Source organism: Galeopterus variegatus, unplaced genomic scaffold (assembly GCF_000696425.1).
Source record: "Galeopterus variegatus unplaced genomic scaffold, G_variegatus-3.0.2 Scaffold685, whole genome shotgun sequence".
Lineage (NCBI taxonomy): Eukaryota > Metazoa > Chordata > Mammalia > Dermoptera > Cynocephalidae > Galeopterus > Galeopterus variegatus.
In genome coordinates, this window is record NW_007726796.1 from 163,838 (window position 1) to 181,650 (window position 17,813).

A 17,813-nucleotide genomic window follows, 5' to 3' on the forward strand; every position below is an offset into this window, starting at 1 on the left:
ACAAACAAGGCCACAAGCCATCACAGTTCCCTGAAATTACTGATGTACTACCAAACCAACATTGAGTGAAAGAGCAGGTGGCCCTCGCCCTGTAGGCTGCAGCTCTAAATCTTCCCAAGGGACTGGGAAATAAGCACTTCCCCATTCAACACGAGCAGAGGAAGTCACTTCATCATTGGCCTGTCGAATGAACTGCTGATACAAGAAACTTTTCTCCACTTGGAAAACCACAAGTATCAAGCGATTGCTTAACAGATGGAAAATGGCTGTTCTTTGCCCATGCTGTCTTATTTGAAAATAAAGGCCGGTTCTCTCTGAGAAACTTCTGGTGCCCTCAGCACTTGAATGGTAGTCATCTTCCACTAATCCTATAGAAGTAAACCTTTGGCAGATCTGTCAACAGCATATAAATTTATTTATAACTATAGTTGTGAATTTATTATCCGCCTATATGACTCAAAATGTCAACTGTCTGATACCTGAACAGCAATTCACTGGATACCATTTTTGAAAAATGTTAGGTCAGGCCTGCGTTTATTACACAAGATCGTGTGGTGCAGAATTAGAAAGGAAAAGAGAGAAAACCCAGAATCAACCTGTCAGTCACCAAGTAAAGCTATAAATTACTCCCAGAATTAATTTATATCATCTATCTATACTTTTTTAAATACCTTAATGAATATGTATGTTTAAAGCTCTTCTGGAAGAAGAATTGGCCAAAAGAATAGACTACACTGGCAGCGTCCAATTACCACTTAAATATATTATTGAAGAAAAAAGATAGAAGCACAATGGGACATCTAGAAATCTTTGCCACAGTCACCTAATTAGTGATTTTGGAAAGATTCGTAGTATGAAAAGATTTCCTATCTTTATGCCAACATCAATATGTAAGGAAGAAAGAAATTTAACACAAAGCCTACTGTGAACGTGCTACGTTAATTCTCAGAGCCATCTTATATGGTAGTATTATCATCTTCATTTTACAAATGAGAATCTGAGATCATAGAAGTTTAAAAAAAAAAAACCTTTCTCAAAATCACACAACTAACAAGTGCTGAGACTGGAATCAGCTTGACTCAAGTCCCTTAGTCCTTCCATTTCATGAAGCTGGAACAAATAGTAACCCAGAAAATAACATTTATCTCATCTGAACTTGCATTGTAGACTAGGTACAAAACTGAAATATTGGTCTTGATGATTTATCAAGGTGTATCACCCAAAGATTGGAATAGATTGCTCCATCAACAGTAAAATGTCTACTGTAGTAGGCTTAATATAATCCCTCCATCCAAATACCCAACCAAAGATGGACAAAACTGAAATATTGGTCTTGATGATTTATCAAGGTGTATCACCCAAAGATTGGAATAGATTGCTCCATCAACACTAAAATGTCTACTGTAGTAGGCTTAATATAATCCCTCCATCCAAATACCCAACCAAAGATGGTTCTTCTGACACAAAGAAACCCCAACTAAACTCTACTTTCATTAGCAACAAATCACTCCCAGGCTGACCCAAGAAGTGGAGAGCTGGAGTAGTGCTTTATCGCATGCCACTAACTCCAATAAGCACAGCTGGACCGAGAGACCTCTTTTCCTAAATTCTCTTGCCAAGCTGAATTTTATGATCTTCACTGGCAGATGATCAAATGCAAACTCTTAACTTACAGCCAAGTTATCTTACAGCAGCTGTTGGAAGAAATCATTTAGAATGCAAATCTAGTCCTTAATCTATGGGAAAACTCTTGCAGTGATGGATGGCTTTTAAAACAATAGTTCATGAAAGACACCCCTGATGCCCTCCAGTATTATGAAGGAAGAAATATTTAACCGCCATTTGTATTTATTTGTTTTACTTTGGGCAATTGCCCTTGTAAAGGGGTATCACAGTCCCAGGGAAAGAGAGTCCATGTGTTTAAAATCTGCCTCAACACCCTTTTCTACATAAGAAAAACTGAGACCACAAGACAGACGTGTAGACTAAGTTTCAGATGACGTGTTCTTAGTAACTGGCACTGTACTAACTCTAAGCTAAATCATCTTAAGGACATGGCAACATGGATTTGCCTAGACTTCTTTGAGATGCCAACAAAGTAACAACATCAGCATCTATCATTAATTCTGCCACTAAATAATTATGTTACTTTAGGTATAAACTATCAATTAAAGTTGATAAAGTCTTTTTTTTCTTTTTATTTATCTGCAGCTAATAGTAACCTTCTAGAATGCCTTACACATGAAGAATTCACTGAATCATTCAACATCTTTGATCCTCCTCTCTTCAATTGAACAAAACCTTAGAAATTACTCAGTCCTGGTTATTAGGAAATTGCTTCCTGAAGAAACCTGGGCTTTGAGCAATACCTACAAAGATCTCATCTCTTGACAACTGCCAGAGTTAAGGCAATAGAAAAATGTACATCTCTATCTGTTCCTGTTTTGTTAGGCATGGAGAATAATTATTGTGCTACTTCAAATCATTTCAAAGCATTATTAGAATTAGAATAAGAATAATAAAAGAAAATTGCTCTCATGAGTAAAGGATTAGAAAAGGGAAGATATACACACTTGGGAATTTTTTTTCTTCTTTCAATTTGGCTTTGTGTACAGCAGAGGAACACCTGTAGTCTAAATAATTTAATTTTGAATATTAGTCTAGAAGCTCTCTTAACCCATGATGTGCCTCTAACTAGTCACTTTCACATGTGCTCACTGTTCTACATGAGCCAACGATCACAAAGGAGAAAACGAAATGGTGCCACTAACCATGCTTATTTCTAGGTCCAGCTTTTCTCTGACCCTATCCCATCACTGGTCACTCCTAGGTTTCTTAAACACACAGCTTTCTATGTCACCAACCTACATGAGTTTGTGATAGAGACAGCGAGGCTTCAATTGGAATAAGAAAAATATCATGGATAACCCACCATCACAACAGGAAGCTGGAGGTGAATCTATTAGTGATTAACAAATATCCCCCTATGTTCTCCAAGATTAGGCAGTGCTAAAGCCCTTAATAATCCAAACTTTTCTCGATGATTAAATAATAACAACTTATCTGAAAATGAAGTACACTTCTCTTTCACTTTACTATTGCTCTAGCTGACAACTGGAAATTTATGTTATTAGTTATTTATCTTACGGAGGACCCTAACAATGTGCTTGGTTCTAAGATACCAAGAAAATCCTGGATCCACTGTGAAACCATCTAATATCTAAGGACAGACCAAATACTATGAGGTCAGATAATGGTGTAAGTTCGCAGGAAGAAGACCATGTTCCTTCAGCAAGGATGAACAGGGACAAAGGTAGCTTCTCCCATCTCTCCTAAGACTGTCTCCATTTCTTGTCATGAAGTGTAGGCTTTTATGTTTGAGTAGGAAAGAGAAGGAAGACAAAAAAGGAGAGGATTGAAATATTATAGCACTTGGAGGAAAGAAAGCTTGAATCTATGTAACTGATAAGCATCGTGATATTCAATCAGTCATTGATTTATGCATTCAGTAAGTATTCATAAAGTACTACATGCCAAGCAATGCTTTACTATTTGGATAAAGCAGTGAACCAAACAGGCAAAAATCTTTACCCTGATAGAGCTTACAGTCTAATTGAAGGTGGACGGTAAACATAGTAAATAAGTAATTTATGTAGCATATTGGAAGGTAATTAGTACTTAGGAGAAAAACGATCAGGTAAGGAGGGTGAGGATGATGGGGGTTGATATCTTAAATATAGTGGTCACAATCAGCATCAAGACACAGTGACACTTGAGCAAAGCTTGAAGAAGCAAACCACACAGAAATTTGAGGAAGGTGTATTCCAGGCAGAGAGAAGAGTCAGTTCAAAGGCCTAAAGGAGGAGGGAGCTTGGTGCACTCCAGGCATGGTGAGGGCAGGGACAGGACTTGGGTGAGGTACAGAAGGGAAGCATTTGTTTAGGAAGCAAAATTTCAGGAGACACTAAACCACTCAGTCATCAAGATGAGTAATATTTTAATGAAATATTTTAAAAAATGAAAATCAATTTTAAAAATCCATGATGAACAAAATATCAGAATTTCAAGTACAGACAGGATCTGACCCTACACTTGCACAACCCTGCCTCACTCACCTGGTTCCAATAAAATGTTATTTCCAAAAACAGGCAGCTAGCCCATGGGCCAGAGCTTGCCAATTTTATCTTTTTAATATGGCATTCAAATATTATTTGTCTAGATTACTGAGGGATTTTTAGCATCCTCTTAAATTCTGCATACAAGACAAGTGCCTCCCTGGCCTTTCCTCATCCCAGCCCTGTTCAGGCTAGTGTGGCTGGAGAGGAGAGAGTGAGTGAGGGGCAGGGGAGGAGCTGAGCTCAAGAAGGCTCCTGGAGGCCATGTTTCATAGGGCTCTATGGCCATTCTAAGAATTTGCCTTTTAAGCTAAGTGAAATTCTGCACCAGTGGAGAGTTTTTTTTTTTAACAGAAAAGCTACCTGATCCTCTCTTACATTATTTAAATGATGAGCAGGAGGTATAGAAGCAGGGAGAATGATTAAGACGATGTTTATAAAAATACAGATGAGAGTTGAGAGTGGCTTGGACCCGAGGAGTAACATGAAAATGGTGAGAAGTGGTCAGATTCTGGATATATTTTGGAGCTACATCTAACAGGGTCTGTGTAGGACTGGATATAGGGTGTGAGATAGGAGTAAACGATGACTCCATTATTTTTAGCTAGAAGAACCAGAAAGATGAAGTTGCCATTATCAGAGTAACGCTGTCCACGGAGCAGGTTTTGGAGGAGTGAGACATGACCTTTAGTTTTGAACACTTTAGGAATGAGGTTTCTATTAGCTAACCAACTGAGGATATTGAGTGAGTAGGCACATACCTGACTATGGCACTGAGGCAGAGATTTCAGCTGGAGATACAAATATGGAGGTTATCAACCCTTTTTTAGAGAATACATCTCTTCATAAGATAGGATAGTTTGTGTGATATGTTAACTCTTTGACACTCTTTAATGGCCTAGGAATTTGTTTAGAAATGAAAGAAACTTAGTTCTGTACCTGAAATACCTTTGGTAGAGTCAATTCTTCCACTGAGGTTTTAAGATTGGCAACTTGTTTCAAGTTAGAGATGTCAGGGAAAAAATTTTAGAAACTGGATCCTACCACAAATGTGTTACTTCCCAAAATCTGCTTCAAATTTTCTGCCAACATGTAATGTGCTAATAGAATTACAATGTGAACTAAACATCTCCAGAGGGGAAAAGCTGGGAAAAAGAGGGAAAGAGAGAGAAAAAAAACTCTTTCCTGAGTATTCATTTAAAATAAAGATCTGTCATTTCATATTGAACTTTCTACAATAAGTTGTAATAAATTTTTCAATTACTCTGGGTATTTTATAAATACATAAACATTGCCATTTATGTTGGGCTGATTTTCATTAGGTCATGTGGCTGTGACTACTATTTAAAAGTACTATTTCAAGTATAAAAATCATACTGTAGGCTAAGGTGACAAGTTTCTTGTGGCAAATCATTTGATTGGCCTGAGAAGAGATGAATTAGTTTGACTTACTCTTGATGAGAAGATCCAGCCTGCTGACTGCGACTTACTAAGGAACCACAGGAGTGAGTGTATCAAAACACTCAAATTAGCTTTCAAACCTGCATAGTGACAAGTACCCCTTGACAAAACCCATCAACTCGCACTCCAGGAAGACTCAAGACCACGGAGATATCGGTGAACCAGTTTAAGTTTTTAGATCAGCTTCTCAAAACACTGAAATCTCCTTCAGTGTTATGTGGTTTATACATTTCTATGTAGATCACTTTCTCATTAAGTGATGCCATTTGCCCTGGTTTTGTTTTACAGATTAAAGTAAGAACCAGTATATGCAGAAATTGAATGAAAACACAGAACTTTCCTTGTTGGCCTACTTTACTCAAAATTAGAAATATATCACTGTCATAAGAAATCCAACCACAAAGGAATTTAGGTTTTTCTCATTAAGACTTTAAATTGAAAGACATGATTTCTAATCAAACCCAGGTTACTCTGTAATTTCATATGCTACTCTGTTTTCTTTATACTTTGTGCTCTAAATGTCAAAATATCTTTCATGACTCTCTAAATTACTGTTTCAGATTTAATAAAGTAATGAAAGCACAACAAAAAAGAAAAAGTATCTTTATGAAATACACAAATTAAATGTTTTTAATCAGATATTTATTTTAAATACTTTATGAAACCAATAAACGTCTTACCATGATAATGTTTTATTATTGCTCTAGTAACTGCTCTGAAAATGCTACTGTTTTAAGAAATATGAGTTGGCTCAGAGAAATAAGAAATACTTTTGCTACACATAACATGTATTACAGACACAGCATAAGAATAATGTTGTCTTTGAGCAATTGATTTAAAAACATTCACTTCTCAATGTCCTTTCAACCATGCAGATAGTCAGTTAGTATTCCTTTAAAAAGATGAAAATTAAAGATAAATATTCCCTAGCCCAAGCCAAAACATAAAACAAAACCCTAACTTAGGAAACCACTAAAAACCAACAAAATTAGACTTGCAAACAAACACTCTAGTAAAACATATGCTAAACTGTTTTTTACAGAAGTACTGAATATTCATTGAATTATAATTCATAAGGTTTTAATTTCTAAAATATCTGCATTAAGAATTGGAAAAAGTTAATATGCTAATAAGGATACAATAGATTATATGCTACTCTTTCGAATTAAAAAGGCAGAAGCAGAATAATAACGGTAAATACAAATAATCAAGCAAACTTTGAGAGCTATTTTGGGAGAATATTTTATATGAGAGAGAAGACAGAATCAAAGATAGACATGACAACTCAATGAGACCCACATGTAAATGATAAAACCATCGACAAAAGCCTTGAAGGAAAACGCTTTTCTCATGGAGGGATGATTTGTACTGGCCTCCAGGTGTAATATTATGCGCACTGATGAGCTGATCAACAGAACAGAACTTCTACCCAGCTGTAATCAAGAGTGATTGATGGCTGAGACAAAAAAGTTGATTATCATGACAAGTTCGCTGATGCAGAGAAAATAAGCTCTGCTTGGGAAATGGATAAAACCTGTTCAGAGACTACCTGTTCAGAGAAGGTTAACAGTTGTGCAGAAGGACCTGATGTCCCTATAAACCTGATAAGAATAAATTTGCCATACGTCAATCTCCACAGATACCCTGTATAAGTAATTTAAAAGCTCATTTATGCCCAATAAAGAGTAACCACTTATGTTAAATGTTATTTGTGTGTGATTACCAAAAGATCTCTTTGCTTCTCAAAGTATCACTGGAAATCACATGTGGACACAGAAAATTAACTTTCACAGCATACCATGCCTCCATTGGCCCTCCTCACAAGGAATGAATTTCCTAAATGACTGCAACCTTTACCACCATCAGATTCAATTTATATCAAAACATAGATTTGGACTGAGACAATAGATCCCAAAGGCAGTATTTGGCATTTAAAATGAGGTTTGGGGGCTGGCCCGGTGGCGCACTGGAGAGTGCGCTGCTTGGGAGTGCGGCGGCGCTCCTGCCGAGGGTTCGGATCCCATGTGGTTACCGGTTCCCGCTCACTGGCTGAGCGCGGTGCAGGCGCAACACCGAGGGTTGCAATTCCGTTGCCGGTCCCCGGTACGGGCGCGACACTGAGGGTTGCGATCCCGTTACCGGTCAGTAAAAAGAGACAAAAAGGAAAAATAAAATAAAATAAAATAAAATAAAATGAGGTTTGGCAGGCTTGAAAAAGGTGAATCTGGGTCAGAATATTGGGTGTAAGTACAGTGCTCTATAAGAGTATCTAGATTGTGTAGAGATCCATAGAATATGAAGGAACACATTTGTCTTTTCAAATTCTGTTTCTAAAGCCATTTGAGAAATTCCAGCAATGTAATCCAAAAGCAGTGTGCAATTTATAGCATGCCTTGTTCAGTTTCATTCTCCTTAAGCTCAGGATCAAACTAAATAGCCACTACTAAACCAATCACCCTAAGAAACTTTTAATGTAAAGAAGGTAAAATGAATGGGTAGGTTCATTTCATCTGTACAGATATTTTCCACCATGTGGACACTTGGGAAAGGTAAGTGTATTTCATCTCAATCACCCTAGTTAATTAATACAGAGAATAGGACACAGTAGAAAAGAGACAATAGCAAACAGCAACTGTTAGAAAGGGAAGGATACAGATGGCCACAAAACCCCAAATGATACAAGAACAGATACTAATATGCGTTACCTTTTTCATAAGTTCCTTTGCTCCTTTGGCCAGGAACAAATCTAAGATTTGTTCTAGTTTCCAGGGCTATGGTGAGACTGATGATTTATAAAAATGCTAAAATAAACTGTAAGGAAACATAGCAAAAAAGGGAAAGGATCCTGATAAACAGTGACTACAATGAATGGATGAACGGAAATGGATGAGCATTGACACTTCCAATTATTAGTGACCCTGAATCAATTTCCACAAGTTTTGTTAGTCCCTAGTAATACTTTGATAAATGTGTAGAATTTTAAAATGAGATACAAAATTGATTAAATTTTTGTTAAATATGTGTAGCAAAAAAATTCTGAGCAACTGGATTACATCAAGGATTTTATTCCAAGGCTGAATAAGACTGCATCAGTCAAGTGGTGATGACATTGCTGTTGTACTCCGAAATCTTCTGAAATCTTCATGTATGATCACAATGTTAAAATTTGGTGATTTTTTTATAGTGATTTAGTGTTTTTTGCTTTTTTTTTTTTTTTTTGCAAGTAACCTAATATGCGGAGGCTGCTAAAAGGCAAGCTTTCAGAATCATAAGAACCGGTTTCTAGGCCATGCTCCAGTCTAATTCCATTTACTCATTTGCCTCTCAAGACATGTAAATTTTCATGTTTAGATTTCAGGGAATCGGTTGCTTAGAATACCAATCCTGCATTGCAAAGAGATTAGGCACTGGAGAAGACTTAAAATTCATTTTAATCAAAATGTAGCAATTATTCTAAATGCTCCTTAGTGAAGTGGAAACTTAGACCATCTTAGAGATTTCTGTTTCTACCTTTATTTTCTTGTCATGGCAATAAAAAAAAGTTTCTGGTTTTGAGCACTACATTTATTTATTCAACATTTATTGATTGATATCTAAGACTTGTAGAACCTTCCTAGTACTAATGGCTTCTTGCTTCATTTTCTGGGACCCGTGGACAATATTTAGTTCATTTAATTGGAAACACTCCCATTGCTTCACTACTCCATCTACCATCCCCAACACGTGTCCTTCCATGCTCTGCCCACACCGAACCCTCTTCTGAAACTGCATTCAGTGAAACAGACTCTCAGCACAGTTTCTCTCCTGCTCCCTTCATGCTTACTTACTACAATATTAATGCCCTTTAAGTGGCTCTCAATTTTGAAATGTGTTTCTGTATCCCAGCAATGGAGGAGTATACTACTGATATCCACCCTTGATTAACTTCTGTATTGTGTATAGAATTTAAGTGGCAAATTGTCTTAGTTGAACACTATAGGCTGATACCAATGCAAGTCTCAAAATAAATTTACTCTAGGGCATGTCACCTGATATGATAAATAAAAGAACTATCCTGGGACTTGTCCTGTTTCTTGTTTACCTAGCTGTTTCAAAAGCCCAGTGACCTTGTAAAAGTCAAATAAATATTCTGACCTTTGTTTTCTCTATCTACACAAGTCCTGTTTCTTGTTTACCTAGCTGTTTCAACAGCCCAGTGACCTTGTAAAAGTCAAATAAATATTCTGACCTTTGTTTTCTCTATCTACACAATCTACAAATAGACAGAATGATTTCTTAGACATCTCTACACACTAATATAAAGCAACCCTATTAGTTGTTTACAGTACTCCATAGAAATACAGATACCACTCTGCTTACTGGAGGTTATGTAGGCATCTACTAGTCATATCTAAAATCAACTTTCTTTTTCTAGACATTCAGGGTCAAATTTTTAATGTCTAGTAGAAGTTGATAGAAAAATGAATTTTATTATTTTTTCTTTGTTTATAAAGATACAAAATCTATAGAAATATAGATAAAGATTTCTCTTTTCTCAGTCTCTTTTCCTTCATTCCATCCCTAGACAAAACTCTGAATATATCAAAGCCTGATTCAGAGAATCCTGAAATGCCCCAATAGTTGGGGTTTTATTTTTAAAATTCCACCAAAGAAGCACACTGCTTAAATAGATTCCTATGCTCTTGGCTGGCTTATTTTCTCCTGAAATCTCGAAGAGCTAGACCCAATATTTCTTGCTTGGTCCTTCTGTTCAAAGTTGTTTTCTGAGAATTCCTGACAAAGCAGTGTGTTTCACTGAAGATGTAGAAGTTAGCAAGGTAGAGGGGTGAAATGTGTCCCAGATGCACACTCAGAGTAGAAAACCTTCAAAAGACACTTTCCAATCACTTGTTTCAAACACAGCCATGACCTACAGTCCATCACCACACTCTCCAGAGCTCACTCCTTATACACGGGTCACCCGACAGCCCAACTAAACCTCATCCAGTTCTCAGATGAGTCCTCTCTTTTGCACAAGCTGAGTAGCCCCAACAAAGAACTGCTTTTGAAAAAGCACCCAATGAGAAGACCATGGTGTACAGGCCAAAGTTCTGAATAACTGTTAGTCCTATAGATTAACAGAGAATACTCTCTTATGAAAGAAATGTTTCAAAGCTTCCTGAGAATTTAATTTGTAACTGGGTCCCTCAGAAGATCTTTAGGGACATAGTAGCACCAGCAACAGACTTAAAGGGGTGCTAAGTTTTTTAACAGATGCATCTCTGCTGAGGACAAGTTGTCCCCACATTTTTAAAAAGGTAAAGATTTACCAGGAGTGAATACTTCATACCTTAATAGATAAACACACTATATACAGACACTTTAAAGCAGATCCTTCTAAATACTTTTTTTTTAAAAAAATAGCAAAGATATTTTCAAACTTTGGTATTTCTTTAGAAGTAATTTAACATCAAAGAAAAAGACATAACTGCATTATTTATCCTATGGAATAAAAATGACCTTTTAATTTTATTCACTACATAGTTTATAATCCAACTGCCTACATGATGCATTTTATGTAATTCTCACAACATCACTGTAAGGCAGGGCTAGTCATTTTAAATTTGATGATTGTGGAACCTGTAAGTTCACTGAAGAACACAAAGACATGCGACCAATTAAGAGAAGACAGCGTAGACAACCAGGTTGTCTAATTCCTGACCTGATGATTTTCCTGTTATTTCATTCTGCTTCCTTGGATACTGCTTCAGGTTTGGGATTAGATGCACATCCCACATGCGTAGATATTTATTAACATTTCTCCTAGGATATGCAATAAAATTCTGAAATCTAAGTGTAAGAGTGATGATGTCTATGTACTCTTGTGGGCATGACTGTGGACACTGCCAGAAATGGGCAAGAAATATTTAGAAAATTGCAACTGAGCCCTTCAAAATGGAATTTATAATTTGAGACAAAACATGCGGATTAAAAACCTTAACAAGATAATAGATGCGACAATTCTTCTTTCCTTTACAAAATTCAAGCATGCTTATGAGGAAATTTGGAAAATAAAGAAAAGTAGAAAGAAGTAAAATAATAGCTCTTTGACCCTAATACAACCACCATTAGTTTTTGTTTTTCCCCCATCTAAGCAGTATTTCCTTTAAGCATCAGCCCCACAAATAATATTGGTTTAAATATTAAAAAGATGTATTAAGACATGATGTTAAGAAAGTTTAACTATCTAATTTGGTCATTTGGTAGGGAAAAAAATACTCCTGTTGGTATCTTCATCATTATATTGGCACACTTGGTTATGAATGTTATAACTATGAGATATCAATCAATTCAGATATATTGATTAGTTTTACTATATTTCTGGGTTCTAAAATGCAGAAAAATAATAATTTTTGTTTTATAACACCATTGGAAAATTTATCAATTATATCGGTAATGATCCCACGGATCCTCTTTAGGAGAGGTCTGAGGCCTCCAAACAATGTTATCTTCCAATGAGGTTTTTTCCCCCTCGTGTTTTATCAAACAGTTCCCTGAAGTAATTAGTGCCTGACAGTCCTGAGTCATAAAGGACATGTTGATACTATATTATAGATCAGTAATCTGAATTTCTATTTAGACTTCCAACATGTTTATGTTTGAAACGTGAGTGGGACTGAATATGAATGATGTCATTTGAAAAGACTCATGAGTATTTACAGGTGAGGCCATGCCACTGAATGACGTGCCCTAACAGCTCTGACTCCATCCAGTTAGTTCCATAAGGGAAGGGATCTTCAAGCCCTCTCTCTAGGACAGACTGACTGGCAAAAAACACACAGATCTCTATCCATGCCATTGTTGTCTCACTTGCTGGAACTTCAGGATGGACTTGCTGCCCAACCTTGAACCAGATGAGACATAAACAGTAGAGAAGTGAACACTGTCCCCACTCAGCCAGCTTGTGCAGATCTATGCTCTGTGCACATCAGCTTCTGCATGTGAAATTAGCAAAATGTTTCATCTGTCTCTAACATATTATAAAATTCTATTGTTAGAAAGCTAACTATAATAATACTTAGATGTTACAGTTTTATTATTCCTTAGTTTGAAGCCTGAGATTTTATTTCCCATTTTATAAACCATCATTGAGTATACATTCTCTACCTGACAATAATCTTACATCATGTTGGTCCTGCTATAAGTTTACTTTCAAAGGCACATTTACTAACTTGCCCAGGCTCCCTGGTAATTTATGCTTATTTTAAGATGCTGATAAAATAATTGCACAAATTACAACCTTTCAGTCTTTAATTGGAAGCTTTCTGCATTACCCTATGTATATTTCATATGAATGTCGAGAAGAGGTTTTTTTTTTTTTCTTTTCTTTTCAAGAAAAAGCCTATACCAGGAGAAGGTAATCAGATTTAAAATGCATACAATATAATTTATGATATTTTTAAAAGGTGTCTGCAGAGCCCAAAATGGAAACTTTACCATACAGGAAACAGGTGTGGCAAACACCAAACTACACAGTTCATTATATGAGGGGTTAAAAAATAAATAAAAGCTTGAATTTTTATGATCCAGAAATGAAAAGAACTACAAGTCATTATTTTCATTGGGAGAGGAAGAAGCTTTGAAATGTAAAAAGGTTCATAAGGCAAAAATACTTTCATATGTGATAGAGGATTCAACCAAGAATACAACTAAATTAAAGTGTTATTTTTCCAGAAAGATTTTACATTTAAAAATGGAAACAGGAAGACAAATTCCAGATTTACCTGGAAAGACCAAAAGGGTAAATGTATTAGGATTAGAATGTCTTTTCTTGGCAATAAAATGATCGAATATATTTGTATTTTGATTTTGTTTTTTCTTTATATAAGGATTATCTTCTTATATATGTATCAATTGATAATTGGCATTCAGTATCTAAATATTTTATAAAATTAAAACTTATGGACATGACTGGTCAATAAGTAAACAAATCTACCATCTCCAGTATGTTAGTTCCTTTTATTGACAAGTAATAATACAAAGACATTTTTTAAGTTTCTAAGAGTTTCCACTCCTGTATTTCAATTCTGCATTGACTATGTCTTGTTTGTAAATCATAGTTAAAATGTTGCTATGTCATTTACAAACTCAACATTGGATCTTTCTATTTATAAATAAATAAATAAAACTGTTAATTTAAAAATCAGCACTGTGTAGTGAATATATATCCAAGTTTCATGGTAAGGGAAAATGTAAGGGCAATGAATGGATATGTTCCCAGCTTATCTAGACCAAAGAAACTGGACTAGGTGATTATATGACAAATTCAGTTGGTAATGAAGTTCAGTTCAAACCTAAATCAAACATCCAAATAAAGTATCTGTGGCAGTTGGAATAATGGACTCCCCCCAATTTTTAAGTCCTAATCCCTGGAAACTATGATTATATTATAATACATGACAAAGGGGGATTAAATTAGTAGACGAAATTAAGGTTGCTAATCAGCTGACCTTAAAATAGGGAAATTATCCTGGATTACCCAGGTGGGCCCTTTGATCACAAGGGTCTGTAAATGTGGAAGAGGGAGGCAGAAAATTGACAGAATGATTACAGGTGAGGACTGAACCAGCCATTGCTGTCTTTCAACATGGAAGAGGGTCACAAGCCAAGGAATGCAGGCAGCCTCTAGAAGCTGGAAAAGGCAAAGAACTGGATTCTCTCCTAGAGCCTCTGGAAGGAATACAACCCTGCCAAAACCCTGATTTTATCCCAGTGGGATCCATTTCAGACATCTCACCTCCATAACTATAAGATAATATATTTGTGTTATTTTAAGACACTAAGTTTGTGGTCATTTGTTACAGCAGCAAAAGAAGACTAATGCAGTAACCATCTAGTGAATAGTAAAACCTACAATGATTTAATTATGACCCAGACTGATTAGTTCAGTCTCCCCAATACCTTGGCCATTTTCCTTTTACCACATGGGGGACAGACCTGAAAACCAAGTTGTGAGAATGAGAAGCCAATTGTCTCAAATAAAAACATATTAATTCCTATATCACCTTGAAACTTTATTAGCAAGATAAACTGCTACTCTTTCTCACCAAGGAAATAAAATAAAATTACATTTTAGAAAAGACGTATGTTAATAGTTATTGCTATGTTACACTCTTTATGTTTATGTTAATAATCATACATATAAAATGTATATATTTCCCAAAGGATATCCAGCAATATTTCTAAAGTTTCCAAATAAGACTTTCATATCAACCTATAAGATTAGAAACACTCCAAAAACTGAAACTACTGTCTGGCAGTGCTAAGTGACACATCACTGGGAATAATCAACCAAAAGACCTGCCCTGGATGTGACAGATGGAATTCTTACATTCAGTGAGAAATTGGGTTCAGTGACCTTGAAGTATATTTCTGACTACTAAATTTACAGGAAGTTTTCTTCATACAGAGGAAAATATTGACAGTGAACTCATTGGCAGGAGGAGATATTTGAAATAGCCCCATTAGATGTAAGAAGCTAGCAACATGGCTCCTGGGAGACTTTGCATCATTATCTGATCAGTTCCAAAGAGAAACATCAATAAAATTAAGGAGAAAAGCAACTAAGAAAGAGCCAATTAAAATAATAATTACGGAACTATATGATTGTTTGCTGACTATTTAGATAAGATCAAAGTGCATTCAGAACTCTTATGTACATTTTAGGAAGACTCTTTTTTACAACAGCTAGAAGAAGTTGTTATGTAACAATCATCACTTGAAAATACTTTATTGTTAGTAAATTAAACAACTCTATGGTAAATTTCTTAAAACTTAAACCAAATCAAATCAGCACTAAAAACAAAAAAAACCCAATAAACAAAAAATATCCTTTCAAATAAAATGTTGTATGTTTTGTGAATTCTTTTTTTTTTTTTTTTTAAAGTAGCAAATGCCATTCAAATGCTGCTATGGTCTGAATGTTTGTATTCCTGTCAAATTCATATGTCAAAATCCTAATCCCCACAGTGATGGTATTAGGAGTTGGGGCCACGTGGGAAGTGATTTGGTCATGAGGGCTATGCTCTCATAAATGACATCGGTACTTTTATTAAAAAAAGGCCCAGGGGAGCTCCTTAGCCCCTTTCACCAAGGAAGAACACAGTAAAAATGCTCCATGTATGACCAGAAAGCAGGCCCTTACCAGACACCAAATTTGCCAGCAACTTTGTCTTGGACTTCCCAGCCTCCAGAACCATGAGAAATAAATCTCTATTGTTTATAAGCTACACAGTTTATGGTATTTTGTTATAGAAGCCAAAATGGACTAAGACAGGTGCTATGCAGGAAATTTACTCTTCCTTCTTTTAAGTCAACAGAAGGAATGTTATAAAATAATCTGATGATTGTTCTATTAGGTATGAGCTCATAAGACAATAGCAAATCTTTATACAAAATGAAATGTTCTCCTCACAGGGGAAACAAGCCACTTTATTTATGACACATCAATTTCCTGTACCTGATTATCTCACATCCTATCCTCATTGCCAGAGCATTTAATGGAACTACTTGACTGGGGAGATTAAATACAGGAAGGCTTTACTTTCTCCAGAATCTGGATCTGTTTGGTCATCTCCACACTGTCTGCAACTCAGGACAAGATAATGGCACCTTGGAGTCCATCTCAATAGAATGGGGCCCTCTGTTTGCCTAGAGTGTGAATAGCGTGCAATTCAAATTCCTTCTAAACCAACATTCCCTCTCTCTTCTGTATCAGTCAGGACCAACTCCACTGCAAAGCAGGTTTGAGGGGGGTGAGGGGGGGAACATAAATTGTTCATATTGACCACAAAGCAAAATTAGTATCACCGTGATGGATCTAGAGTCCATCTGATCCTTAGGAAAGGTATAAAAGGTGTGAAAAATTCCCTAAATAACTTGTAAAACACTGTTCAGGTCCACAAACGTTTTGCTTCTGTCATGTTCTCCACTTAAATTTTATTCTTTAGGGGTCTGAGTGATTTGAAGTCTCTAGAACCCCTTGTTAAAATGCTAATACTTCTAGGACAGTAACTTGACACCTCTAACACAAATATAATTAAGGCATAAGGGGCGATCTGGAATTTGGGTGGCCATGGCAGGCAAACAGAGTTTCTGAAGACAAAATCCTGGACTTGAAAGATGATTTGGTACCTATTTACAGAGATGTAATCTGTTAAATGTTTCATTGGTCCTAAATTTGACTATTTCCCAAAAGGCAAAGTATATTACCTACATTCAGCATTCCCAAGAGACTAAAAAATACTATTAAACTGCAAGTATAAAAGACTATATGTGTGATTTTCTGTAGCAAACAATCAAACATAGTATAAACAACTCCAAAATTAAAGCACATACAGACTTAAAATGCTATCTTTGAATTTTGACATGCTCAGTTATTAAAAAAAAACTGTTTAAAAATATTTTTCCTACAAGATTAGAATAAATAGCATAATACATTTCTTTAGTGAATACTAAATGATAAACTTACATCAGAATTAAATCTTAACTGGCAAATGTTGCATGATATGATTTGCTTTCTTCGATGAGGAAGAGGAACACCGAATGTATGATTTATTACAGCTTTTTGAATTGGGTCCATCTGTAATGAGAAAAAAAATACAACAAATAGAAATAATGCTTGTCAGTTCCATTGGAATGTCGCCTATTTCATTAGAGAACTGATCTGTACAGCTCCAATCTACTGCTCACATTATAAAGAATATTTTTATTCTAAGAAATGGCATTTCTACTTTCTTGGAAAATAGATAACAATAAACCCAAAACTCAGTATGATAAGGAGATTATAAATGTACCCATTAGATACTGCATTCTGACTCTTCTCATTTAGAATCAACAATTGTCTCACTTAATAATTCTTAAAAACTCAATTTATTGCTAATGCCAGCAATTTGACACAGAAGTGTGTCTATACCATTGCCCCAAAAGGAACTTCAAAATAGACTTGGTCAATTGGGAAGCTGTAAAAATAAATTATGTGCTATTATCTAACATCAACCTTATGCTGTGTTTGGTTATCTTTTAAACCCTAAGAATACAGTATACAAATCTTGCTTTCCACGAATTGAAACATACGAAGCTGTTAATTAAGTCATTCAGGAATCATTTATTGACCACCTAATATATACTGCTATCTCATGGGCTTATTTGGGGGGGGTTCAGAGAGTTTGGGGTGTCAGTTATCTCATCCCATCCCAT

At 35.8% G+C, this 17,813-nt stretch overlaps 1 protein-coding gene across 2 annotated transcripts in view; it reads right to left on the reverse strand.

Moving 5' to 3' along the window:
• The window catches only part of ZNF385D (zinc finger protein 385D), a 318,355-nt gene that overhangs the window by 113,968 nt on the left and 186,574 nt on the right, over nucleotides 1-17,813 (reverse strand). Inside the window, exon 3 of one of the 2 annotated variants that reach the window (XM_008571374.1) lies at nucleotides 17,086-17,196. The exons of the other annotated variant lie outside the window; for it this stretch is intronic. Within the exon in view, the coding sequence (XP_008569596.1) occupies nucleotides 17,086-17,196 (111 nt within the window). The remainder of the gene's footprint in view (nucleotides 1-17,085; nucleotides 17,197-17,813) is intronic. 2 annotated transcript variants of the gene reach the window in all.